Source organism: Calidris pugnax, unplaced genomic scaffold (genome assembly GCF_001431845.1).
Source record: "Calidris pugnax isolate Ruff unplaced genomic scaffold, ASM143184v1 scaffold98, whole genome shotgun sequence".
Lineage (NCBI taxonomy): Eukaryota > Metazoa > Chordata > Aves > Charadriiformes > Scolopacidae > Calidris > Calidris pugnax.
In genome coordinates, this window is record NW_015090829.1 from 1,556,378 (window position 1) to 1,583,235 (window position 26,858).

At 50.1% G+C, this 26,858-nt stretch overlaps 2 protein-coding genes across 4 annotated transcripts; both read left to right on the top strand.

Moving 5' to 3' along the window:
- Window positions 1–641: 641 nt before the first annotated feature.
- Window positions 642–20,688, top strand: ZFP91 (ZFP91 zinc finger protein). 3 transcript variants are annotated; one of them, XM_014940668.1, is made up of 10 exons: window positions 642–664; window positions 11,042–11,251; window positions 11,492–11,528; window positions 12,014–12,106; window positions 12,468–12,590; window positions 15,090–15,140; window positions 15,673–15,751; window positions 16,116–16,230; window positions 16,735–16,834; window positions 17,210–20,688. In XM_014940668.1, exons 4-10 carry the CDS (start codon window positions 12,033–12,035, stop codon window positions 17,718–17,720), a joined length of 1,053 nt encoding a protein of 350 aa, XP_014796154.1. In that variant the 5' UTR covers window positions 642–664; window positions 11,042–11,251; window positions 11,492–11,528; window positions 12,014–12,032; the 3' UTR covers window positions 17,721–20,688. The 3 variants fall into 3 exon arrangements, with proteins under 3 accessions (XP_014796154.1, XP_014796153.1, XP_014796152.1); XM_014940667.1 differs by lacking the exon at window positions 642–664 and having other exon boundaries at window positions 7,772–11,251; window positions 12,017–12,106; XM_014940666.1 differs by lacking the exon at window positions 642–664 and having other exon boundaries at window positions 7,773–11,251.
- A 325-nt stretch (window positions 20,689–21,013) lies between these two features.
- Window positions 21,014–23,816, top strand: CNTF (ciliary neurotrophic factor). The gene is made up of 2 exons (XM_014940669.1): window positions 21,014–22,129; window positions 22,464–23,816. Exons 1-2 carry the CDS (start codon window positions 22,016–22,018, stop codon window positions 22,935–22,937), a joined length of 588 nt encoding a protein of 195 aa, XP_014796155.1. The 5' UTR covers window positions 21,014–22,015; the 3' UTR covers window positions 22,938–23,816.
- The last annotated feature ends 3,042 nt before the right edge of the window (window positions 23,817–26,858 follow it).

Genomic DNA, 26,858 nt, shown 5'->3' on the forward strand with positions numbered 1-26,858 from the left:
CTGGCGGGCGGCCCCTCCCCGTCCCGCGCCAGGGACGCCAGGGCGGCCTCCCGCCGCGGGGTCCCCGCGCCTCCGCCTCTTTGTTCCGGGCCGGGCCCAGCGGTCCCTCCCCGGGAAGGGCCGTGTCCCGAGCGCGGCCGGCCCTGTCGAGACGCAAACCGTGCGTGCCTCCGGTGCCAACCGGCCGCCGCGCAGCCTCCTCGGGGCCCCTCGGCCCCCGGCGTGTCTGGGCCCCGCACGCTGGGATCCTCAGCCCGGGAGGCGGCGGGTTTATTTACCGCGCGGAGATCGCTGCCTCTCGGTGCCGCTTCGTTCCCGGAGTGGGGAACCAGCCACGTGCACGTGTGCGTTTGGGGCGTTTTGTAACGAACCCGATCCCACTTCTAAGGACGGAGTCCCTCTGATTCAGGCATAACTGTTATGGTCGAGAGCGGGCTTTTGCTGATGTTCACCTAAGCTTTCTCAGGGCGAGGTAACCTGTGTTGGGATGAGGGGCTGAAACCAGTGGTTTGAGAACAAGGTAATGGGTCTGCCCACAGTTGGGAATTTAGGGCTCATTCTCCACATCATTCAGTTTCTTGTTTCTGCTGCTGTACTGTAGAACCTGTCTCTTATGTGTCCTTTTGTATTTTTTTCAGGCGTACAGATAAAGCAGCTGGTAAAGGTAAGAGCTCAATTGTTTAGTCATACTGTTGTATTCTGTCCAGAAAGTCAGGGCTTTCCCACGAAGGTAGCCAAACATCTGCTGGATCTTCCTTTTAAAGAATGTTTTGTTGCTTGATGACATGTAGTTTCTTTCCAAGGTCTCTCTCAAGATTGTGGAACTGCGATAAACTGCTGATGATGTTCGCACGTGCTCAACGTGCAAAAACTTATTCTTCCAAATAACCACTAGGGTATTGCATTGCTATTGGAAGTTGAGACCACTCTGCATCGCAATCCGAGAGCTCTTCTTAGACAGTGGTCTCGAGTAGCTGGAAAACCTGGGCTTGCACGTGTTCTGCTGCTGTCACAAACACAAGTGCAAGTCCTTAAGAGACATGTGAAAGATATATGGAAATGAGAGTACTCACATATTTACACTTATCCTTTTCTAGCTTTAGCGGATGGTAAAATTTTGTGTGTGTGTGTCTTCACAGATGAAAGAGAAACGTTTTGAAGGGAAGAGAGTAGCTTAATGGGTCTAATCAAGAAAGCCCCAACTGTGGTGAGCTGCGATCGGGAACAGAGCTTTTGTTTGTCCAGTGCAAACTGCATCTATTTAACAGCTTCTTGTGGAAAAAAAAAAAAAATGGTTGAGGGATTTGCTCCTTACCCAGTGATGACTTCTGAAACAGTTCCAAGTTAAAGGCTTTGTGTGATGTTGGTTTTGATCTGGCACTATAGAGTTGTCACAGAATGAAATAGTGAGGAAAGAAGGTTATACACCTGTGCAAATTAATTCATCTTTCTGCTGGGGCTGTTCAGTTCTTGTTTGCAGGCATTTGTGTGTTGAAGGCTGCCTTTATTTCTGTACATCTTTAACTTTATTCCTGTAAGTCTATAGCTTTATTCCATTTGGGTGTTGAAATCCAAAGTTCTAGCTGGCAAGGTGTATTTTTGCAAACAAAAGCAGAGTTAACCGATGTGTGTTTAGCACAGACCCTACTTGTCTGCGTTTGCCTCTTACTGCATAAAGAGTGGCCATTGTAAAAGCTTCAGCCTTTTAGGTCAAAGCAAAGTTGCTGAAATATGTAAAAAGGGCATGGTGTTGTCACTTAATATGCGTATAGTGTTAACATCCTGTTTTATTGGTGATTCTCAATGTTTTGGATACCCTTAAGCAGAAACATTTCTGTGATAGTGGTGGAAAGCAGGCAGAATAGTCCTGGTTTTACCTCAGTTTATTGGGATGTGCTTTGAAATGGCAAATGTCAGTCTGAAATTTCCCAAGTTTGATGGATGTTTGCACTCTAGCTGTTCTAAACTTTAACTTTGGGCTCTGAGAGATTCATCTGTCCTCGAATGTGGGAGTGGAAAATGTATTTGTTACATTTCTTGGGCTTCTTTTTATGATTAGACTTGCAGCCAAAATGGACGTCATGAACGCTCGCGTGGAAATTAGCACTGAGAAGTGATGACTACTTCTAGTCCAAAAGAAATCTGCCTTGGTGATTTTTTTGTTTGTTTGTTTCTGGTTTGGTTTTTGGTCTTTAAAAATGGAAAAGTGAGAAAGCTGTACTTCTGTGTCCCAGCTGCGCACGGTATGGAGTCCTTGCTGTTTGTGTGTATTGGGACAGAGGTGGGAACAGACCGAATTAAGTGTCTTCCTCAGACAGATCATGCAGTGTGCAGGAGAGAAGCTCCCCCATTTTGGCTGTTAGCATAAAATGTTTGAAGAAGCCTCATCAAGTATAAGGAAACTGCAGCTTTCCTTGCACAGCGAGGCTTTGGTAGCTAGGACTCCTCTGTGACACTGGAAGGTAAAATACCATTCATCCTTTCACCCCTGGGTGGAGCTGGGTCGAGCAAGAAATCCAGTGAAACCACTGAGTGGTTCTGGGGAAGGCTGTTGTTTACTGCTGTGAGTTCTGGCACAGAATTTAATTCTGCGTGATACTGTTTTTGCAGTTTTGCATTGTACTGCTATCCTTTACTGTAAAATAAAAACTATCAGAGGGATGAAGGGATGTCTCCTATGAAGACAGGCTAAGAGAGCTGGGGTTGTTTGGCCTGGAGAAGAGGAGGCTCCAGGGAGACCTTATAGCAGCCTTCCAGTATCTAAAGGGAGCCTCCAGGAGAGCTGGGGAGGGACTCTTTGTCAGGAAGTATAGCGATAGGACGAGGGGTAATGGTTTTAAGTTGAAAGAGGGGACATTTAGATTAGATACTAGAAATAAATACTGTGAAGGGTAGTGAGAGCCTGGCCCAGGCTGCCCCATCCCTGGAGGGGTTCAAGGCCAGGCTGGATGGGGCTTGAAGGAACGTGGTCTAGTGGGAGGTTGGAACCCCCCAGGGCAGGGGGGTTGGCACTCGATGATCTTTAAGGTCCCTTCCAACTCCAACTATTCTATGAAAATACTAAATCCAGTTTAGAATATTAAATTTGCGTGAGCTCAGCCATAAAGGCAAATGACCTGTGGAGGTGAGGTGTACCTGGTGACACCTCAGTGTCTATCGGACAAAGGAAAAACTTGCTACACCAAAGTTTGCTCAGTAAGTGTTGTTGCCTTATGTTTGGGATTATATTTTAAAGTAAAATCACCAGTGTTGCTGTTGGTAAAGAAAGCTTCGAGGTGATGAGTGTGATCATGGCTAAATTTGTGCTGTCAAGGATAACCAAGGTGCTCTAACAGTGGAAGCATCTCACCAAGTTTTAGCTTCTTCTACAGAGCTGTGGGTTCAGAGACTTTTCTGCTCAGTGACTTGGGAGTGCAGGCACAAAGGTCTGACTGTGCAGGTCTGGTGGGACGATGACAGGAAGGGTAAAGTCGAAGGTGTGTATTGTGTCAGTTGGTACACGAGAGTCACCACACTGATGTGCACGAAGGCAGCTGCAAAGTCAGCCGCACTGATTATATTTCCCGTCTCCTCTGCTTAGTCATGCAATTGCAATATTTCCCTAATGTGTTGCTGTAGAAATATCAGTTACGTAAGTAGAACATTTAATCTCAGCTTATAAATGAATCCATGTAGCTAGAGTCAGGCTGTGTAGTATAATTCACATTTGACTTCCCATGACGCTATACATTCCTGTGGAAATAATTTTAATTTTGGTTAGGCCTCAATAATTTTAATTATTGGAATATAGATTGAATGAATACACTTCATGTCCTTCCATCAATGAATTCAAAACTCAGTGCTTACTGTCACTCTTAAAGCCATGTTAGCAATCAAACAAAACTTGCTTCTCTGAACTAATTTTACACCCAAACCAGTTTCTGACTCTATCCACCATCTTGTAAGATTTTTATCTCTGCTGTTTATAAGAGTTTGAATGAAATCTTTCAGTCAATGACAGTTGAAAAATCGGTCTATGTAGCTGTTCTGGACGGAGTGTTGGAGTAGTGGCTGAATATAAAGGTGCTGGGTTTGTGCTTAGTGGTAGAGCCATTGCCTGACTGTGTTCACAAGGTGCTTCGTCTTCCAGATTTTAGAGCTGCAGGTTGAAAGAAGACACTTTTCCTGCCCTGAGGAAGAGGAGGGTGGGGTTGGCAGCGTTACGCACACATAATATGCTGTGAATAAACACTCAGATTATTTAATCTCTGTCTCTAATGTTGCTCTGCTTATGTCGTGCAAACATACTCCATGTGGACCCTTGTTTATGCAAGCTATTTTTCTTGTGTGTTTTTGTCTTGCAACTTTACATTGATATTGATGTTTTTTTGCAATGGCAAGAACAAGATGCAATGTAATTCTTGAAGTGTGTGTAGGTGCACAGCTGTGTGGTACTGCTATTAAAGGGTGGAAAGGAAGAGTTTGTTGGAGAGGTAAAACAGCATCATGTGAAGCCTTTGTTTACTTAAAGCTGTGATCAAAAGGATGTAATGCCTGCATGGAGAGTCACCTCGCTGGAAGTCCATCCTCAAATCCAAGTCTTTTTGCACAGTCTGGGCTGGAGGATGGTGCCAGCAGTATTGACGTACCTTGGTGCATAGTTATAGAAACCCTGTTTTAGAAAGGGATTCCTGCCTGGAATGCTTTTGTTAGATATCCGCACATTTGGAGAACTGTCTCGGTGATGTGTTCTTGTGGTGTGTTGTCTCCCTGGTCTGCCTCTCTGGGCCTGCAGCCGCTGGAGTCACAGCCTGTCTCCCACTGGGGGGGCTTGGTCCAGGGGGGCAGCAGCAGGAGCCTGTCCTTTGGGGGCTGCAGAAGGAAACAGGTGGGAAATACAGGCTTGGTCTGTCTACTTCTGACTGCTGGAAATGCTGTAAGGTCCCACAGATCAAAAAAAAAAAAAAAAACAACAAAAAAAACCACTTTAAGACTCTAGTTGCATAAAATGGTTTTGTAGCATAGATAACTAGCATTATACCTCATTATTTGTATTCTTAAAGCTTCATTCTTATACAGAAATGACTGCTTTTCCTTAAGACTTTGTCAGTGTTTTGAGAGAGGAATGCCATTACTTAAAATGAAACCTTATAAAATGTGCTGAATCTGAATAACTCAGATTGCCCAAACCTACTTTGACTCCTACAAGGATTTTCCTGTGTCCCATATGCACAATTTCACAGCCCTTTTGGGTGTAAGACATTTCAATAGAGGTTTACACCAGGATTTTTTCCCCCGAGTTTCATTTTTGTCTGTGCTGTTACAAAATTACGTGCTCTTATCTGCTGTCTGGTTACTACGTTAAATCTAAGTTGCAGCCTGAGATGTATATACATTGTAGTGCATTTATTTTCATAATAGATGGTTTGTAACTTAATAATTCATATTTTATTTTCATTTCACTTAATTGTACATGGGTATTTTCTGGAAGCATCTACTTTGCAAGGTTAGTAAAATGCTTTCCAATGGCCTTATAAATCAAAGTTTAGAAAATTTCTTGTTAGTAATCAGCAACCTGTTAATTTGTAACAGTTGAGAGTTCGTTTTTCTACAGATCAAGGATAGATGAAGTGGCATGGGTATTTCTTACTGTGGTGATGTCAAAAAAAGACAGGAATCTGTTACTGCAGCAAGCTTACCCCTGAGCTGCAGGCGGAAAGGGGCTTGGTGAATAGGAGCTGGAACATCTGGACAAGCGTGGCTGCAGAAGTGGCTGTGGAGCCCCAAACAGCTCCTGCATCCGAGGGCAGGTGGGTGAATTTTCCAGCTCCAGTGCAGCAGGACTGGTGCAGAGCCATGCACCAGTTACAAGGGGCTGGTTTATACCAGGTTGTGCTGTGAGCAGCAGAAGCAAGAAGCTCTGCTTCCAGAGGGTTTCCGTGCTTCGTCCCCAGTAAGCGCCCTGTTTTTGGAACAGTCTTCAATCAAGAACGCGCTGAGGGTCTGGGGAGTGATGCGGCTGGAGGATCTTGCCTGCAAAGTGAATTTATGATATAGAGAGGAATTAAACTCACCCTTACGAGTCTCATCTCCTGATCTGAGAGACAGTGGGCAAACTTTGGTACTTACCCCTTTTGTTTCAGATAGTGGCAATGCTGGTATATGTAGAAAAATATGATATAGGTTCTGAGAGAGATGCCTTTGCTGCTTTGGTATCCCTGCGTGCGGCACTCCAGGGGTGGGAAGAGAGTATGACCAAGAATATGTTTCTGCTGCACGTCTGAAGTGGGGATCTCTGCTGAGTAGGATGCTGAGTAAAGATGGAGCCTTACCGGGATAAGCTCTGTTAGGAAGCAGAGCAGTGCCCAGAGACTTGTCTTTTGGTTGTCTAAATAATTATAATAGAGCCACAACCTTGTTACTGGCTTCCTCTCAGGTTTCCTTTTCTTGTTCTTTCTGTCAGTGACTGGTGTTTCCTTCACAAATTTTTAGATTAAGGGATGTTGGATGCCGCTTATGTACCATCGCTCAAATCTATACGTGTTTTCTGCTCTGGACGCTGCTAAGTTTAAAGGCCGTTGGGAAGAATGAGCAGAATGATGAAAGTACCTCAGAATACAAGGCATTCATCATTAAGTGACTTAAGGGAGTGTTCAAGGTAGGAAGATCCCCAGGAGCCAAAAGACCAAAAGTATTGGTAGGACTTCAGAAAGTGGGTTTCTCCACCTGTCTTGAATGACTTCCTGTGGGATGCAGCATCCACACAGTTCCCCAGACTGACTCCTGCAGAGGCTGTGGGATGCGGAGGATAACGATTTCTGGATCAAGCACTGGCTGACTGGAAGGTCCCAAAGAGTTGTGCTCAATGGATTTACGTCCAGCTGGCGGCCGGTCACAAGTGGTGTGCCTCAAGGCTCAGTGTTGGGACCATTTCTGTTTAACGTCTTTATTGATGATCTTGATAAGGACATAAGGTGTATCATCAGCAAGTTTGCAGATGACACCAAGTTAAGCAGGAGTGTTGACTCCCAGGAGGAGAGGGAAGCTTTGCAAGAGGATCTAGATAGATTGGATCACTGGGCCAATGCCAATGGAATGAGTTTCAACAAGGGCAAGTGCCAGGTCCTGCACTTGGGCCACACCAACCCCCTGCAGCGCTACAGGCTGGGGGAAGTGTGGCTGGAGCTGCCTGGACGAAAGAGACCTGGGGGTTCTAGTTGACAAACGGCTGAATATGAGCCGGCCGTGTGCCCAGGGGGGCAAGAAAGCCAATGGCATCCTGGCTTGTATCAAAAATAGTGTGACCAGCAGAAGTAGGGAGGTGATTGTCCCCCTGTACTCAGCACTGGTGAGGCCACACCTCAGGTATTGTGTCCAGTTAGTTCTGGGCACCTCAATACAAGAGAGATATCGAGGTGCTGGAGCGAGTGCAGAGGAGGGCAACGAAGCTGGTGAGGGGGCTGGAAAACAAATCGTATGAGGAGCGGCTGAAGGAGCTGGGGCTGTTTAGTGTGAGGAAGAGGAGGCTGAGGGGAGACCTCATCACTCTCTACAACTACGTGAAAGGACACTGTAGAGAGGTTGGTGCTGGTCTCTTCTCACAGGTAATTAGTGACAGAATGAGAGGGAATGGCTTCAAGCTCCAACAGGGTAGGTTTAGATTGAACATTAGGAAAGAATTTTTCACCGAAAGAGTGATAGGGCATTGGAACAGGATGCCCAGGGAGGTGGTGGAGTCCCCATCCCTGGCTGTGTTTAAGGGCCATTTAGATGCAGTGCTAAGGGACATGGTGTAGGGGAGGACTTTGTAGAGTAGGGTAGATGGTTGGACTTGATGATCCCAAGGGTCTCTTCCAACCTAGACGATTCTATGATTCTATGATTAGTGTCAGTATTGGAGAGTCATGGGGCAACATGAGCATGGGGCCATTTCTTGGCAGACTCCGTTAGCCAAGTTGTGGCTTCTCTTGCCCCCTCTCTGTGAAATGTGGTTCAGGCAAAGAGAGTGGCATTGGGCCTTAGTCCACGGCTGCGTGTGCTGGCTGGCAGGCAGGCTCTGCCCAAAGGAGGGCTCGGAATTCCTCTTGGAGTGGCTGATCTGAAAAGAAAATGCTCAGCGCTGCTTCTCGCTTTGCAGGGGGGGCTGCCTCTACCTGTTGTGTCTCATGTATTTTGTCCTCCTGGAGTCTGAGTTCTTGTGACTCGGAGTCCATCACCACTGGTGACGCTTGCAGTGAAATAACAGGATGTTGGCCTATAATCCATTTTCCGTCCATCGTCTGGGGGGGGCAGGAACTTTCCAGAGAAATTGCAGCTAGCCAGAGCTAGCGATCTTCACAAGTTTATACAGTTTTAAATGCAGAATTGGTTACAGCCTTTCTAATTTGAAATTTTCCTATGTTTCAGTCTCAAGAGATTAAAGCAGCATCTTATTTTTTGTTGGAAGAGCACCGCCTGGTTATCTGTAATAGCAATTTTTATTCCCTCTACCTTGTTTCTCTTGCTTCTTTGTGCTGTTAGCCAAATCCTGTGAATTGAGGAGCGTGGCTTTCTGTGTAGAGGCATTTGTGAGAGGAGAGGGGTAACGTTGTGTTCATCCACAGCCTCTGGATTTCACCAGGCCAAGCGTGGTACCCAACACAGGACTGAAAATAGCTGTGAGGTTCCTGTGTAGTCGGTTGGGAGAGGTAGGTATCTCCCAACTCCTCCCACTGGTGACAGAGAGGCGGGCAGCTGTGTTCCTAACCTAAATGCCAACGTGAGTCCTGTTGCTTCCTGGCCAAGGTCACAAGTCTGGGGAGGAATCCTCAAAGGCAGCTGAAACTGCAGCACCTCCAGTGACAGACTTGTGATGGGCCCTAATGCGAGGTCAGGGGTGTGGGACAGGAGCACAGCAGGAGGAGGAGGAGGTGCTGCTTTTCTCTCTAAGCCATTTGCTGTCTCTGTATTTAGTGCTGGGTTTTTTATTATTTTGATTGTTGAGGTTTTGTTTTCTTGTTGTTTAGTTTTTTTGAGAGGCCGGCTGGATGCATCAGAAGGCTGTTTTTGTAAAGGAAAAAGGAAATTTAGGTGTGGGAAAGAGACATGAAACTTATTAAAAATCTTTTGCAATTTTAGATTTTGGGCAAAGCCTTGTTGAGTGTTGATTCCAGCTGCTAGTGCAGCTGAATACTTTGCAGATACAAGCTTCCTGGTGCAGCTCTGGCCCTTGCATAGGGACCTGTGTCCCCTGTTGGGAGGGTCTAGAATTACAAGGATTTTCAACTAAGAGCTCTACATTGCTATATGACTTCTACTGCAAAGTAAATACTTGATGCTTCTCCTAACTACAGGGTTTTTTTGGAGGTACATAGGTATTCACAGCATGCAAAAATGCAGCAAATCTGTTAGACAAGCATGCTGAAGTAGAGAAAGAAGTAAAAAGAAGAAATCATAGGGAAAATTTTATTAAACACCTTCACTTCAGAGCAATGAAGTAAAATTGCTAAGTGAGTGGTACATTTTGTAGAAATGTATTCTGAGTGAGTTCTGTTTCAACTAATAAGTCTAATCTTCAAAATACTATCTCTTGCTAAGAAATCAGCTGAACGCCTGATCTTCCAAGGAAATAAACCTATTTCAGGAACAGCAGTGTGTGCTGATACTGGTGACATGGTAGTGTTTGAGGGAGAGGTTTCTAGAGAAGGGTTTCAAGTTTCTCTGGGTTCAATTTAGTGTTCAAAAATAACTGAGGATGATCACAATTAGGATTAAAAACATAAAGCAGTCATAGTTTACCTTGAGATCTGCTAAAGTAGGAAGCCAAAAAGGGGGAGTAGTTTGTGCTGTGATGGTTAAGTGGCTTTATATGTGCAAAACATCAGACTTGGTTGCTGTTTGACAGTGAAATTGTGATGCCTGACATCCTGTATTCCAGTCAGATTATTTTTTTTTCAGTCAAACGTTGATTATTCCCACCCTGTTAATCAAGGATTGGGGAATGAGTCACACAAAGCAAACTATGTGCTAGAAGTAAAAAGATAATTTGGTTAAAAAGGCTTGATGCAAAATTGGAGATCTCAGGTTGGGAGGAACCTCAGGATGTCTCTGGTCCCACCTGCCACTTACCACAGCGGCATTCAACAGAGTTTGCATCACGTTGCTCAGGGCTTTCTCCAGTCACGTCTGGACAGGCTGGAGAAGGGGGACCATGTGAATCTCATGAAGTCCAACGTGGCCAAGTGCAGGATCCTGCACCAAGGTCAGGGCAACCCCCGGTACCAGCCCAGGGTGGGGATGGAGAGCAGCCCGGCTCAGAAGGGCATCAGCCCCAGAATTTCAGAAGGCGTTTGAGTTCATTAAGGCGTAGTGTCACAGCAAGCACCAAAAGTGTGAGATCAAGTGAAATATTCTTGAGAATTTTAGTTTTTAAGGAATGAACTTGTTCATATAGACATTTTAGCCCGTTATGTTATCTTGCCAAAATGTATCTGGAGGTCAGCCATCAGCCAAAAAGAAACCACCTGCAGGAGCTATAAATGAGTGCAAAGACCTCAGGCTAACAGTGCTTGTGATGCTTTTTGCTCTAGCATAAGACCAGAAATATCCACCTCAGATTCCTCAGGGTTATTACGAGGTGTACAACTCTGATTAAATATGTGTTTGGGAGTCTCTCCAAACATGACTTTTAATGTGGTCCAATTTTGAAGCTACTCTTTCATAAGACAGTTGCTGAGGTTTACGGGTGTGTGTCTTGTAGTGTTTAGGGGAGATCAGAGCCAGCAAATAGTCATCTTACAAGTCTTTATCAGAGGCAAATATAAGCTGTCTTTAAATATTTGTGTCTTTACTTAAAGACAGTAGGAGCTGTGATGAGAGTTTTAAAGGAAGGCTTCCTGAGGGAGGGCCCTGGGCTCTGTCCTGTCTGTCTCAGGCCGCGCTGCAGAGCTGTGCGAGGCCGTGGCTTCCCTGTGAGCAGATGGGGCAGTTACGCTATTCAACATTCTGCAACAGAGAGGAGTGTGAATTCATGACAGGATTTATGCTGTTTATTACTATTAAAGGATTGCTATGGGTGTTTCAGATCCCAAAGAGGAGAAGGAAGAGGAGGAAGTCTCCAGTGTCCTCACCCATGGCTCTGCTGTCAGCAGGCCCAGCAGAAGCTGGCGCAGCAGCAGGTCAGCTGGGGTGGCCCGGCAGCGTGATGCCGAGAACTCCCGTGCCTCCAGATCCAAGACTGGTACCCTGCAGCTCATCTGCAAGTCGGAGCCAAATACGGACCAGATCGAGTACGGTACGTGGGAAGCCCTGGCTTGAAAGTGCTTGGAGATAGTCAGGTCTGGGGAACCTCTGCAGGGTGCTGGGTGTGGGTGTCACTCTGGAGACGTGGCTGGTACAGGTGTGGTGCTGCTTGGTCACAAGTACCTTCTGCCACCAGCACTCCCGGCACTGAATGCCAATGGAGGTATCTTGAGGCAGATGAGTTCGCTGCAGTGAACACAGATTGAAACCTAATGGTGACTTTTCCTTTCAGAGGTCACAGAAGAGCATCAGTCTCCAGCTGGAATCAGGTAGGAAACTTTTTATTTTGTGATATCTCTTCCTCTTTAGTGTCTCAAAAAGGGAAAATAAGGGCCTGAGTTTTTTCAAAATAAATGCTCCTGTGAAAGGATCTATGGGATGGATAGTAGCTCTGTTTTCATTCAGTCCTGGACCTTTGCATTTTCAGTCTGGATTATGGATGGACTGCAGATGTCAGGAGATACTGTGGATAGTAAGATTCAATATGAGCATTTCACCTGGTGGCTTTATAGCTTCCGGAGCAGACGCTGTAGTTAGGTGGGTTCACAAGAGGAGACTGCTCTGCCCAGGCTGTCTGTTCTGGCTGTCATCATGCTCCTTTGTTAGTGTAAGCTGTCAGCTCTCCCCAGTCGTGCTGGACGAGACAGTGCTGTGTAATAGTGTCTCTCCCATCTGAGGGGATGATGCATGAATATGCTTAGTAGTAGTGCTTAAGCTGTTGCTGCTGAAGTCCCGTGTTTTTCTTTTCTCCCAGCAGTGATGATGAGGAGGAGATGCTCATCAGTGAGGAAGAAGTTCCCTTCAAAGATGATCCAAGAGATGAAACCTACAAGCCCCACCTAGAAAAGTATATTGGATTACATACTTACTGTGGTTTTAGACCAAGAAAAAATCATGACATCTTAGTTGAATGAACTCGATATAACCCAAAGAACCTGTGCTAGTTGCTGAGGTGGAATGGCTCCCAATGGACACAGTGTTTTCTAAATATTGCCTGCAGCTGTAGGGACTGTTCTTCTCTAACAGACTAAAGTCTTTAGAGCCCTGCTGGCTACCAGGTTCTTCCTTAATCCTTGTTCATACTTCTCCTTAGAAGTGGAATGATAAATACACCTGAGCTTCCATCAGGTGATTTTTGCTTAAATCTTTGTAAAAAGCAGACAACTGGGAGAGTATTTGAGTGATATGTTGTATTTGTATCTTTGCAGGGAAGCACCAAAACAGAGGAGAAAAGCTAGCAAGGGGAAGGAGGAAAAAGAGAAACAGAAGGAAATTAAAGTAGAAGTGAAAGAAGAGAGTGAGTTTCAGGAAGATGAAGAACAACCAAGGAAGTGAGTAAAGCTCTGCAGTTTTATGTAGCAGTGTGTATTGTATATTTTGCATACTTGCTGGTGTACAACAGGGTTTTGTTGTTTTTGGCTTCCCCCCCCCCCTCCTCCTCTGGGCCTGGAAGATAATAGGGGAGAACCCTTTGTTCTCATGGAAGTCCTGCTGCCTAGTATCTTGCATGTGTTTGGCGAGGAAAAATAAACAAGTAGTTATTTTCATTTACTTTAAGTTGAGGAGTTTTTCTCCATACTGTGGTTTAGTCAGCCTACCTGGATATGGCCATACATGGGAAATACTTTAGAGCACTCTTAAAATTGGTTTCTGGTGCAATGTCTGAGGTGGATTAGAAAGCCAGTCTGAGAAGGCAGCATCTCTTCTGTTGTGTGCCTAGAGGCAGAGACAGGGATACTTTGTACATGTTGCGTGGTCAGTGTCTTTGTACATTTGGGGCTAACATGCCAGAGCTCAGGAGAAACAGCTGGGTTCTCCCTCATTTTGGAGAAATAAAAGAACAGACTTTTCCTACATAGTGAATCACTAGCGCTTGAGTGGAGACTCACCACCTTTGGCTATGTTGCCACTGGAACTCAACACTGAAGCTTCACTTCTGGCAACTGAGGCAGGTTGGATTTGTGTGTGTGTCAAAGGTGTTCTTTGGGATAGTGCGGGGGCGGGGGGGAAAGCAAGCTTTGTATTTAAGCTCCTCTATAAGCAATTGGAACAAATGGGGCTCCCTCTGCTGGTCTGCATCGTGGGGCTCTGCACATCTTTGTTTTATTTCTCTTGCTGTTTCTAAGCTGCTGCAGAGCAGATTTACATTGGAGGGGAGTAAGGATGATGATCTTCTGAGAACTTTTTTTTTTTTCTTGTTAGAGATGGCTTCCTAAGGCTTGCAGTTGTGTTGTTTGGATCAAACACTACTTTTGTGCATAGTAAAGTCTATCCCTTTTCTGGAGGCTTGGCTTGAATGCTGTGTGTCTGTTCAGCATTTTACTGGCATGGTCTTGCTATCAATAAAGATGCCTCAGTGCAGTCTGTAAAAGGCTTCCATCAATCTACTGTAAGTGTCTCTGCAGCAATACGTTCAAACAGCCATGATGTTCTGGGCAGAACTATTACTTGGGAGGGTGCATTTTACATATAAGCTCAACAGAGCATAGATATTTTTTTTGTTTTGTTTTGCCAGGTGTATAAGCTGCTATAGTTAATTCAGAGGAGCTTGCAGTTGATGAGGCAATATCTTGCTAAATGTCTGCAGCAGAAACTTATGAGAGCAGAATCTCATGTGCTGATGTGCAGCCTGGAAAGGGATTGATTTAATTATAAGGTTGCAAGTTGTTTGGGCAGTTGCAGGTTTAAAAGAAAAAATGTGGAGCATGTGATGCCTGGTTCAGGTTTTTTTAAAGTAGCCCTTCCTCACTCTGTTGTGGCAGAAGAGCTGGTAATTTCTAACCTCTTGATCTCTGCCTGTCTGATACCTGTGGGGTGAGACACGCTTGAGCTGGGCAACCATGTTCAAAAATGTGTAGCGTGCTGCACCTAGCAGGTCATCAGGCAGCCACAGCCTGGCTGTGTTTGGCAGGGGCAGGATGATTTCAGGTCTGCCCTATGCCACTAAATGTCATGCAGAAAAAAAGTGTCACCAAGGTATCCGAAACATGGGGACCACCGTTCCACAGGGAGTGGTCTTCTGTCTGATGTGGCAGTTCTGCAAAATGCAGGGACAATTTGCATGGAGGCCTGGTGTCCTGGCTTCAGCTGGGACAGAGTTAATTTTCTAATGGTTGCTGTATTTTCAGATTTGGTATGAAAGGAATGTCAGTAATGTGTATTAGTTGTTGCCAGGTGATGCTTATATTTTTCAAGGACTTTTTTTCAACTTCCCATAGTAGCTGAGGAAAATCATAGACAAAAAGATAGAATGGCCAATGGAATATTCCATACCATGGTATATAAATGGGGATAGCCAGGGCAGGGGGAGTACTTGTGATCGCTGCTTGGGAAGGTACCAATCACCAAGTGGTGAGTGAATTGCATTATTGTTGTTGTTTTCCTTTTCCGTTACTGTTCTATTAAACTGTCTTTATTTCAACCCACGAGGTTGTTTTTTTTTTCCTTTCCTTTTCCACTCATTTTCTCCGTCTTTTCCCTGCCCTTCCAGGGGAAGGGGCGGAACTGTGTGAGTAGCTGCATCGTCCTGGTTGCTGGCTGGGGTTAAACTATGACACGTGGTTACTTAACTTCATTAGGGAACCTGCCCATCTATTACAAGAACATTTCCTTAGAAACTCCTCAGGTGTTTTGATCCAGAGCTGGTGGCTGACTTAGCAGAGCAGCTGACTTTCTGGGTGCAGTGTTACTTTTCAGCCTAAAAGTGTAGAAGAGTTCTGTAGTATTTCTTGTAGCACACTCCTGCTTTATAGTATATGCTTCAAAAAAACTCTGCCCAATGATGATGTAAAGAAGCTTCTTTCAATTCTGTTTCTGTAACCCTGTTACAGGAGGGGAAGGAGGAGAAAGGATGACAAGAGCCCAAGGGTGCCCAAGAGGAGGTAAGTGATCCCCTCAGTTCTGTGCTGAACGCTTGTTACCATTGTAGTTTACAGAGAGATGTTGATTGTCTCAAAGCCTTCTCTCTTGCACAGTATAGAAATCTGCCCTAAAAGGGAAAAAAAAAAAACAACCAACCCCCCCCCACCCCCCCGCAAAAGGCAGCATACTTTGACTTCCCTCCTTCCCCCTTCTCCCTGTAGGTGTGGGTTTGATTTCTGCCAACTGAATGGGCCCCCCCTGCCCCCACTTCTAAGTTGATCTCTAGCTTGACATTGCCCAGCAGTAAGGTTCTGGGAACTCTGTGGCTCCTGGCATTTTCTCAGCTCTGGGGGGAGCCCTCTGGTAGCGCTGGGAGTGGAGGGAACTCTTGGACACAGTCTCTGTCAGGGTAGCCCAAACAGGACTATTGGAGCAGTAATCCAGTAGTCCTTTGCTGTTGCATCACTGAGTACCCTGGCACTCATTTATCTGGCTGCTGTCCTGGCTTCAGGTGCATCAGCTCACCACTGCCCATCTCCTTACTGACCCTAGGAAGAAGCCTCCAATACAGTATGTCCGCTGTGAGATGGAAGGCTGCGGCACAGTCTTGGCTCACCCGCGTTACCTGCAGGTGGGTTGAGGTTTTTCCCTTCCTGAACGGCGTGTGTGAGCGCAGGGAACGGCCTTTGGAACTGGCGGCTAATCCTCCACTGGCACTGAAGCACTCCTTTCTAACACTGTCTTTTTGGTAGACTTAATCAATTGTGGCCAGTTGTGGCCACGTGTGTCTCTGTACCTGTCCTGTTGTTAGATGTCCACGTATGTTTGGCTTACTTCTCTCAGTGGAGATCAAAGCCTTTGAGTTCATGGTATAAGTGTGTCTTGTCTGTGACTGGAGCCTGGTGGCCTGCTGAGGGGCCATCTGAGATCAGTCTCAGCTGTTCTCTTAGTTGTGTAAAGAGAGAGTCTGCCACCTTTCACCTCTTCCTTTATAGCATCACATAAAGTACCAGCACTTGCTGAAGAAAAAATACGTGTGTCCTCATCCCTCCTGTGGTCGGCTCTTCCGACTCCAGAAGCAGCTCCTGCGTCATGCCAAACACCACACAGGTACAGGGAGGTGGGAAATAGATACAGATTCCTCTTTAGGTCAGAGGGGAAAAACAATGAAAAACCTCTAGGACTTAAGGGGAGAGTGAAGCCAAGGCACGTGGCATAGATTTGCCCCAGCAGCAGGGTATTATTTCCTTCTGGATTATCATATTTTAAGGAAATGGAAGAAATAGGCTATAGAGTTTTTAATTCACCCCCTGGCAAGTATCACTCAGGGATTTTGTACAGGAATAAAACAAGCCAAGCTTTATCCTAACTTGCCAGTCTTGCTGTATTGGTCAGAATGGATAATTAGCTCTTAGGAGAGTCTTAATCATGCCTTAACTTTCCAGATCAGCTGCTGTGCAGTATTGTGGGACCCCTCCTCCTCTGGTCTCCCTGCCAGCCTCCCAGCACTTCTAGTTCTGCTGCTTCTTGCGCAGCTCTACCTGCAACATGTGAGAGCTGGGAAAGGGAGCAGGTCTGCGGGAGAGTAATGCTTCAACCGGTCTTGCCTTTTAGATCAAAGGGATTACATCTGTGAGTACTGTGCCCGGGCGTTTAAGAGTTCTCATAACTTGGCGGTGCACCGAATGATCCATACAGGCGAGAAGCCCTTGCAGTGAGTACCTCTGCCTGTCTCTTGCTCTCCTGCTTTGAGGGACCCTTGGATACACCCATTCTTGGGCTGCACCGAGAGCAGGGCAGCTCCAAAGTCAGGGTCAGAACCTGTTCTTGGTGTCCCAGCTCTCTTTAAACGCACACCTGTAGGAGCATTTGAGCTGCTACTTGTCTCACTTGCTTCTTGAGGCAGTGTCTCAGCAGAGGTCTGAGGAACCTAAGACCTCTGCAAATAAAACTGGAAAAGCTGGAGCTGCAGTGAAATCTCATCTTAGTGAGCCCCTGATGTGTTTCTGGGCTGTCTCTTTGCTGCTGTTGTCCCCACAAGTGTCTGGGGATGTCCCTTTGTTGTGACCTGCCCCTTCTCCCCTCCCAGGTGTGAGATCTGTGGATTCACCTGCCGGCAGAAGGCTTCCCTCAACTGGCACATGAAGAAGCATGATGCAGACTCCTTCTACCAGTTCTCCTGCAACATTTGTGGCAAGAAATTTGAGAAGAAGGACAGCGTCGTGGCCCACAAAGCCAAGAGCCACCCCGAAGTGCTTATTGCTGAAGCGCTGGCTGCCAATGCGGGTGCCCTGATCACCAGCACCGACATTCTGGGCACTAATCCTGAGGCCATTGCGCCACCCACTGATGGCCAGGGCCTCCCCCTTCTTCCTGACCCCCTGGGAAGCACTGCCCCAGCAGATTGTCTGCTGCTGAACCCCGAGGGGATGCCGAAGACATACTGCAGTGGTGCGGAGCGTGTCAGCCTGGTGGCTGATGGCAAGCTCTTTGTGGGCAGTGGCAGCAGTACAAACCCAGAGGGGCTGGTCATGAACACGGAGATCCTGGGAGCCACCACAGAGGTGCTCATCGAAGATTCAGACTCCACTGGACCCTAGTGGGTGGGGAGCACGTGGGTGCTGGGACAGTTTGGACTCTGTATTTAAAAGAAAAGAAAAAAGGAAAAAAAAAAAAAGAGGAGACACTTACTGAAAGAGAGAAAACTTACAATACTAGTAAATAACCGAAGGGTCTGCTCCCTTCCAGTGTGGATCACAGCACATCCTCTCCCAACCACTTCTCTCTCTCCTACTGCTCCTTTGTAGAAAGGGGCACATGCTGCCATTACCAGAGCAAGTTGGACTGAGCGACAGATTTCTCCAAGGGAGCGGGGCCTGCTGAAACCCTTTGCTCAACCCCAAAGCAGATGCCTTTCTGGCTCCTTGACGTGGCCCCACTCGCAAACGAGAAAGCATTTGCTGTGCTCTGGACAAGTTTCTTAGGACTCCCTCTGGCCCCTGGTCCCAACTTCTATGCATCGCTGCACTCCAGTCCTTGCAGTCTCATTCTTCCTACGGGGCTGGGGGTTTGGCTTGGCACTTTAGCCCCCCTCGGCAGGGCGGGCTGTGAAGCCATGCACGTCCTGCTCCCTGCCGTGCTCCTCCGCTCGGCTCTGGCAGGAGCTGAGGGAACGCCCTGGCTCATAGATCATGTTTGCTTGGAGAGGCCCGGGGGCTACGGGAGCCCTGCGTGGGAGAGGCGAGGAGGAGCATCCCAGTTTGACGACAGTAATTTGCACTTTGAACATGTTTCGTTTTTGTGTTGTGGTAACAAGATTCCTTATTTATTGATTAAAAAAGGGTCGGTATTTTTAAGTTATGTTCTTAGGGGGTGTGGGTGGAAGGGGTTCACGCTGTTTCCCGGTAGGCTCCTCCGCACTAGCGAGCTGCAGGGAGTACGCTGTGCCATCGTAACAGCAGCTGGGAGAGCTGAGGTGAAGGCAGCCCTCTGGAGTCAGATGTCTCTTGCAGCTTTTCCTGAGTAGAGGGAGAAGAGCCTGTTTGCAGTGGGAGTCTCTGCAGCGGTGTTTTGGCAGGAGGATGAGGTGAGTGGTGGAAGAGCCAGCTGTTGTCTCCCTCCCAGGTTGGGGCAAGCTCCTTGCATTCAGTGCTCTTTTTGCCGCCTCCTTGCTCTCCAGCCTTTCTGGGAAGAATACCATTAGTCAGGAACTTTTTCTGGTGACTTAGGACAGTTGTGACCTGCTTTCTGCTGGGGGATGTTGTGCTCCTCATCCAACTCTGCCTCTCCAGCTCTAGACAGAGATACAGAAGCAGGATGTGGTTGTCTCAGGCTTGTTTATCCAAGGCAATAGACTGACGCAGGACTAAGGGGCTGTCAGCTTCTCTCCCTGCCCCTGTTTTGGGCTGAGGGTGTTGTGCAGCCCTGTTCTCAAAGCTTCTCTTCTGTGCAAACACCCCTGCTTTCGGTGAAATGTGGCAGTTCAGGTGTTGCCTGCTGGTGCAGTGAGGACAGCTCTGAGCCCTTGGAAAAGTTTACATAGGGTACGATGTGTCTGCTATGGAGACTTGAATCTTTTTGCTCCTATCTGAAACTTTGTGTGGAAATTCAGTGGCCTTGAATTCATAGTGTTTTTGGAAGAAGAGAAGAATAACCTGGGCTTTTTGTTTGTTTGCTTGTTTTTTTGGTTGGGATTATGTGGTTGGGAGCAGAGCTGAAGTATCTTGTCCGAGCACAAGATCAGCTAAATTGGTCTGTAGCACACAGCAGCTAGGCAAAATTGGTTGTCTGGGGTCTGGAGAATGGCAATAAAACATGGAATTTAATTGGAAGCTTTTTACAGTAAACTGACTCGAGCACTCTGTCCCCTTGTGCTGCCTGGAAATCCAGCTGTGGCTCGAGCCTCACGGCTTTTATTGGGCTATTTGTCCTGATTTGCCCCATCCCTTCCCCCCTTACACGGGTACCTTTGTCAGAGCAAGTTGAAACACTTCTGGTGTTGGGGCGGTTCCTGGCAGAACAGATTGCAACTCCGGTGTCTTGTGCCCTGGGTGTGGGCATCCCACATTCATGCTCTGTGGCAGTGGCGAGGCTCCACCAGCCTCTGCTGGAGATGAGGACGAGGGCCCAGGTACCCGAGCGTGGGTCTCCGGGGACAGTGCCTGTCAGGTCTGTGGTGGTACAGTGTTGAACCAAACCAGCTTCTTCAGTTCCCGTGTTCCAATTTCTTGGATCAAATTACTGTGATTTCCAGCAGGAAGCTTTTGGGTGGCCCGCCGGTCCCCTCCCCTTGCAAACTAAAGAGCAGCAGCACAATGAGACATGTTCAAACCCAACTCGGATGTTTTCACCCCCTGAGCAGTGCAGGTCTTCTGGCTGAGCCACGCTGTGTGGCGGCGTGTCCCCTGGCCCAGCATCCCGGCTGTCGGTGGCAGATACGCTCCTGTGGTGCTGGTCAGCCATGTTGTCCCCACGCTTGCTGCACACCACGCTGCTGGAGCTGTTTCTCGTGCCCTGCCCTGTGGGGGTGCGGAGTGAGCAGAGCCTTGCACAGAACACTAATCGGAGAGCTCGGGGTTTTATTTTCTGAGGGATGGCACTAAAATGCTTTTGGGTGAAGGGCTTGCTCCCCTCCAGTGACACAACACTTGGCACCTGGCTGGGAGGCAGGGGAGGCTGCCTTGTCCTGCGTCTTCCCCAACTGAGCCCAGCAATGAGTTTGCCATTGGCCACGTTCCTGGGACGCAGAATCAAGCAGCTCATTTGCTTCCCGGCCTGGATGCCTCTGATCCCTGCCTTGTCCTTCCATGCAATACATGCCTCTTGTAGCTCTCCTTTTTCTTTTTCTGGTCTCGGCCAGTTTCCTGTCTGTCCTTTAACCACAGCCTGCTAACTAACCCCGGTGCAGGAGAGACTGGTGCAGCTCCCTTCCCGCTCCTGTTTGAAAGCCTAAAACTGACACAGCCCTCCTGCAGCTCCTCCTCCCCTCGATGTCTCCTTCACTCGCATGCAGTTTGCTTCAATAAATTATTGTAGTAGTTTGCAATAAACTTTTTTGTATTTTTTTTCCCTGTATTTATTTTTTTTTCTCCTCCCGGGGAGGGCACAGAGGGGCGCAGGGCCCCTAGCCTGCCCCCAGCGCCCCAGCGAGCGCTGTGCCTGGGCAGCGGGCAGGGTCTGGGCCGGGGGCTGTTCCCGCGGGAGCTGGGGGGCTCTCACAGCTCAGCAGCGCTTTCTGCAGTAGCCACCAGGTGGCAACCACGCTGTTGGGTTGGCCACCGGCCCTGGGAGCTGGGGCCTGGGGGCCAGGGCAGCCCCCTGGCCAGGCTGAGCAAGGCTCAGTGTACTGTGATATGAGAGGGAAACTGCTTTTCAGCTCCTGTTTTTTTGTGCGGGCAGGGTTTGGGCCGGGTGCTGTTCCCGCGGGAGCTGGGGGGCTCTCACAGCTCAGCAGCGCTTTCTGCAGTAGCCACCAGGTGGCAACCACGCTGTTGGGTTGGCCACCGGCCCTGGGAGCTGGGGCCTGGGGGCCAGGGCAGCCCCCTGGCCAGGCTGAGCAAGGCTCAGTGTACTGTGATATGAGAGGGAAACTGCTTTTCAGCTCCTGTTTTTTCTCTTAATCTGGGTAATACATAACCAAAATAAATATACTGAGGAAAAACCAAACCAACCAAAAGGGCTGTTTTTGTCTTGGTGCATGCAGCTCAGCTGTGGTGGGTGGCTGGTGTTGCCCTGGGGTGGCTAGGACCTCCTCCCCTGTCTGCAGCCCTCCTCTGGGGCAGAGTCCCTCTGGGAAAGTGGGGTTAGACCTGGGGGACCCAGTTCCCCACAGCCATGGGGGCCTAAGAGGGCTGGAGGCAGACAGTCCCCTTAGCAGCCTTCTTCTGGGGTTTGGTTTGCAGCCTGGCCATTGCTGGGGCTCCCCTCCGTCCCTTGCTGGCAAACCCCCAGCGCCCTGCCCCACTCAGGCCCCAGGCCGCTGCCCAGGCCGAGGTGTTGAGCAATGTCTGGGCTTTGCTCGCCTCTTCCCGGCAGTGGTTTCCCGCGCTCCAGCATGAGCCGGGGGATTAGCGTGCTGCTCATCGCACCGCGCGGCTGGGAGGGGGAGTGGGTCAGGGCTGGCAGCCTGCTGCCGCCGGGCAGGACCATTCTGGGCAAGGCGCTTGGAGTAGCAAAGCGTGGGGGAATTAGGGAAATAATCTGTCGCTGTTGATCCCAGTGGCGGGAATTTGCAGCGTTGTGCCAGGCCCCAGGCGCGGAAGAGGGGGAGAGCCAGGCCGGCGGATGTGTGAGCGGAGCTCCCAGCTGGAATGCACCAGCTCAGCAAGGGATTGTCCTCCCCGGGCCGGGCGGGCACCGCGCCGGGAGCCTGGTGCCTGTGACGGCTGCCCAGGCCATGGCGGCAGCAGACAGCCCCTCAGCCGCCCTGCGGCGACGCGACCTCTGCAGCCGAGGTATCCGCCTGGCCGGGAAGATGCGCTCGGATGTCATCGACCTCCTGGACACTTATGTGAGTTTACCCCATTCCCTCCGGCTGCCCGCGGGCTGGGAGCGCTGCCGGGGTGGCTGCTGCTGCTGAGGTCTGAGGGGCTCCTGGCAGCTGTTTAGGGACACGAGGGCTTTGGGCCATGGGAGAGAAGAGGGGTGAAATGCTGCCAGTGTCCCACCTTTGGCAGTGCTGGAAAATGCTTGGGCAAACCTTGAGCGCTGGGCCTCACACTGCCCCGAATGGCTTCTTGCCAGCACCAAAGCTGAACCAGGGACCCCCAGAGCTGGGGCTTGGGGCGGGGAGGTCCCACCGTTTCCCCTGGCGCTGCTGACCCCCGGCTGCTCTTGCCCCGCAGGTGGAGCGGCAGGGCTTGGATGCCTCGGCCAGCGTGGCGGCAGTGGAGGGGGTGCCGGTGGCAGCGGTGGAGCGCTGGGATGAGCAGACGGGGACCCAGCGGCTGCTGGAGAACCTGGCAGCGTACCGGGCCTTCCGTGTCCTACTGGCCCAGATGCTGGAGGAGCACCGGGAGCAGCTGGGGGAGGCCGACACTACCCTGGGCCGGGCGCTGGCGGCCGTCCTGCTGCAGGTCTCGGCCTTTGCCTACCACCTGGAGGAGCTGCTGCGGCTGGAGAGCCGCGGGCCCCCCAGCGAGGAGGGGGCTGCCCCCCCCCCAGCCCCCCAGCTCGGCCTCTTTGAGAGAAAGCTGCGGGGCCTGGGGGTGCTGCGGGAGCTGGCCCAGTGGGCTGTCAGGTCTGCGCGGGACCTGCGGCAGCTCGCCAAGGCCAGCCCAGGCAGCAGCTCGGCCCCCAGCTGGGCTGAGAGTCCCTGAAGGTGGGTGTGGGGCGGGGGGGACTGGGGTCCCACTGGGGCATGGCAGGGGGCCCCCTGACCGCCCCTGTGCAGGGCTGCTGACAGCCAAAGGGGCTGTTCAAAGAGGTGGGCAGACAGAAAAGACCATGTCATTAGCCCCAAAGGCCCCCCATGCTTTTGGTGCCGCTCCCTGCGGGCTCCTTTCCCTGTGGGGAAACTGAGGTATGGGCTGTGCTCCGGCCCAGAGGGAGGGGGATCCCCAGGCAGGGCCAGACCCGGGGGTGGCTCGGGCTCTGCCTGCTGGGGGGTCGGAATTATCCCCCAGGAAGCAGTTTTGCTGCTCACCCCAGAGTCCGTGGTCCTCAGCAGGCTGCAGCAGCGCCGGCCATTTCTTTGAAATGTGGTTGCTGCTCAGCTTGTAGCAGAGGAAAGCTGCCTTGGGGCTCTTGCAGAAGCAAGGCAGGGACAAAGGGACAGAAAAATATCATCTGGTGAAAGGAGTCTTGGGACCTACCCCCCAGCAGCAAGATGCAAGGCTTCACCTCCTTCACATGGACTCTTCTCCTGCCTGGCTCGCATTTTCTGCGCATTGAATTTCTGCTCTAATTACCTGGGGGCTTTTTTGGTGGGGGGGTGCTTGCAATCAGGAGGGGATTTCTTAACTGCTTGGACAAAGTAACAGAGGGGATCTTTTAACTGAAGGCTGTGATTCAAAAGACCCTCTGCAAGGAGGTTTGTGCCTCCAGGGGCTATTTTGGGACTGGAAACGACATGGAGGATTAAACAGCCCCAACCACATTGCTCACCCGGTGAAGGGGAATGCCGTGGGGTTTTGCGGCTGCCTGGGACATGGTTTTCTTGCAGAATGGATGTCATGGCTGCTGGCTGCTGAGCAAATAAAAGGCCTGTGAGATCTACTGCGGTGATGTGAATTCCTGGGGGAGGTGGTACAGTGGGGCTCAACCTCACCAGAGACCTGGGCTGCCCCATTCCCATCCCAGGGAAGGGTCAGTCCTGGTGGGGTGGGAGGTCTGGAGGGGATGGGACCCACTGGGAGGCTGTGGGAAGATGACGGAACTGGGGATGAAGGAGCTGGAGGTGGTGGGACGATGAGGAGGTGGGGAGGGGTTGCTGGGCTTGTGCCCCATCCTGGTGTGGCCTGTGCCTTCCTCCCTGACCTGCAAGAGGGAAGGGAACGCGAGGGGACACCGGGCGCACAGAGTGGGGAGGAGGCTGGGGATGTGACTGGCCAGGCCTGCACAAAGCAGCTTTGTGGTGGCTGCAGCACCAGGCACTATGCCTGACCCAGCGCCGGCGGCGTCTGCGTGGGCATGGGGGGCCCTGGACTGCAGCAGGACAAATGGCAACACAGGGCCTCAGTGCCACATTGGGGCAAGCAGGGCCGTGGGGTTAGGGCTGCCCTGCAGGATTGGGGTGAGGGTGGTTTGGGGGTGTCCATTTTTTTGTGGGTGATGCCCAAGAGGAAGAATGTTCTTCATTGCCACTTATTGGCTGACCTCAGGTTTGCAGCTCAGACCAGATTATTTGCAATGTTTCTGCTTCCCTGCATTTGTGAATAACAATTTTTCACCTTTATTTTTTTTTCAGGATTAGTCAAAGGAGGTCCCTTTCCCAGCAAGTGCTTCTTGCTCCCCATCTTGTCTGCTTTGTGCGCTTGAAGCCATCTTGCCTTTCTCCCCTTGCACCCCTGGGCTCAGCAGTGCCTGGGTGCTCCCATCCTCACCCACCCACTGCCCCTTGCCTTCCTGATGCGGGCACACACAGCTCCTGTGCCACACACACCCACTCCTGAACCTCCTGACCCGAGCAGGTGGGAACAGACCCCTTTTCTCCTGCCACCGCAGCTGGGTGTGGGTTGACCTTCACATCCCTGGGGAGCTGGCCCCAGCCCTGGCACAGGTCCCTGACACTCGATCCTTCCCCATCAGCTGCTGGTGCCGCTGGGAGCCCAGCTTTGCTCGAGCCAGAGCAGCTATGGGGGTCAAAGGTGGGCGATGATGTTGTTCTGGGGGGCTTCCCTGGGCTGTGCAGAGCAGCGTTAATCCCTGCTTTTGTAACATTCCTTATTCCTTCCTTGCCAGTGGGGCTGGGCACGTCTGTGTTTGCAATGCACCCACAATGCTTTGAAATGGCCACTGTAACAAACAATAATGTAAAAAAAGCAAACCATAATCCAAACCTCCATGGTCTGGCTGAGTGAGAGGTGCCAGGTCTCAAGCTTTCCCCACCAGCAAACCCTCACCACACAGCAGAGAGGTGGTGATGTCTGAGCCTGCCAAGTTCTAATGTTATTTTTCAGCTGTGACCCCAAAGGGAATCACTAATAAACTGATTTGGTGAGAAGAGGGGCATCTTGACGGCTGGGCTCCCTGGCTGCTGGGAGGCCCTTTGGACTTGCATTGCTGCAGGCTGAAGTTAAATTGATCTGTGTGGCTGGAGGTGACCGAAGCTGTTGATTTTGGAGACAGAAATGAAGAGCTTGATGGGAAGACAGTCATACCCCCATGGGCAATGCCACTTAGGACCCCAAATGGCTTCCTGCAAAGTAAAAACCCACCAAAAAGCCATCCAAGGTTATCATTTGGGAAGAGGATTTGCAGTGCTGGTGGAAATGTGGAAAGGAGGTGGGAGGCCTTGCTCCTGAATTGCAGTGAGAAATGAGCCACCAAAACCAAGGGATGGATGTGTTTAATTTAAAAAAATAAATGTTTGGGTTAAACATGTGGGTTGGGCATGCTCTGTGGGGATGGGAAGGTTTTAAGGCACCTGAGGCTGCTCCCTGACCTCAGGTATGCCTGTACCTGGGTGCTGGGGTGCGGGGCCAGCCGAGGGAGCCCGGTGTGGCGGGCAGACGGGGCTGCGCGGCACCCGGCGACAAGAAGTAGCGCAAAGCGACGCATCTCGCGGAGCCCAAATGGGGCGTTGAGAGGGAATAAATTCATCCCTCACCCATCATGCACCAGAGGCAAGCAGGGTTCAGCCGTGCCAGTCCCATCAGCTCACCAGTCTCCTTGCACCATCCCAGACCAGCATCGCAGTCCTGGCTTTTGACTTTCTGATCCTGGGCTGGGGGTGAGCGGGGGGAGAAGTTCACCAATGTCTTCCTTTTTAATAGCAGGAAAACCTTTTCCTCCTGCCTGAGTCAGCAGAAAGGATTTCCCAGGGTTTCCCCACTGTGGTCTTGGCTGCACTTGCCTGCCTCAAAGGCACAGGTGAAAACGCAGAGGAGTGTCTCTCCGCTGCTGTGCTGCCCTCCCTTCTTTCAAGAAAACACGCTTTGTGTGTGTCTGTGAGGGTGAGCTGGAAGGAGAGATTTGCTTGAACTGTGGTTTGCCTCCTCTCTCACCGCAGCACTTGCCAGCTGGCATCACTGCAGTTAGTCCCCACCTGTTTCTTTCCTCCTTTTTTTTTTTCTCCCTCCCTTCCTTATTTTTCCCTCTATTTAGGTCTTGCCTAATGGTTTCTCACCACAAGCACCGCTGGCGGACGCTCGGCGGGCTGGGCAGTGCTGGGGAAACAGGTTTGTGGGGAGAGGAGCTGCAGCAGCACCTGAGCTCGGCTCCTGGGGAGGAGTCACTGGGCTGGCACGGTCCGCGGCCTGGGGGGTTTGCGGGTGCTGGGAAATCCCTGGTCACGGGGCAAGGATGCAATTTGTACAGTTCTCCCCAAACCAGGCAATGGTGGGTGTTTTGTTTAATATCCAAGAAAATTAGTGTTTTGTATGTTTGAGCACAGGAGCATTAAACGAGGTGGGACCTGATGCCGGCACTTGTCTGTGGCCCGCACCCTGGCGTGCGGGGCCCTGGGGTGCTGCTCGGGGCGCTCGGCAAAAGAACAAGCTCAGGATGAACTTTTTTTGGGGGCCGTGGGGAAGGGCGAGCAGCGGCTGCTCTGGCACCGGGGAGTCACTGTACAGCGG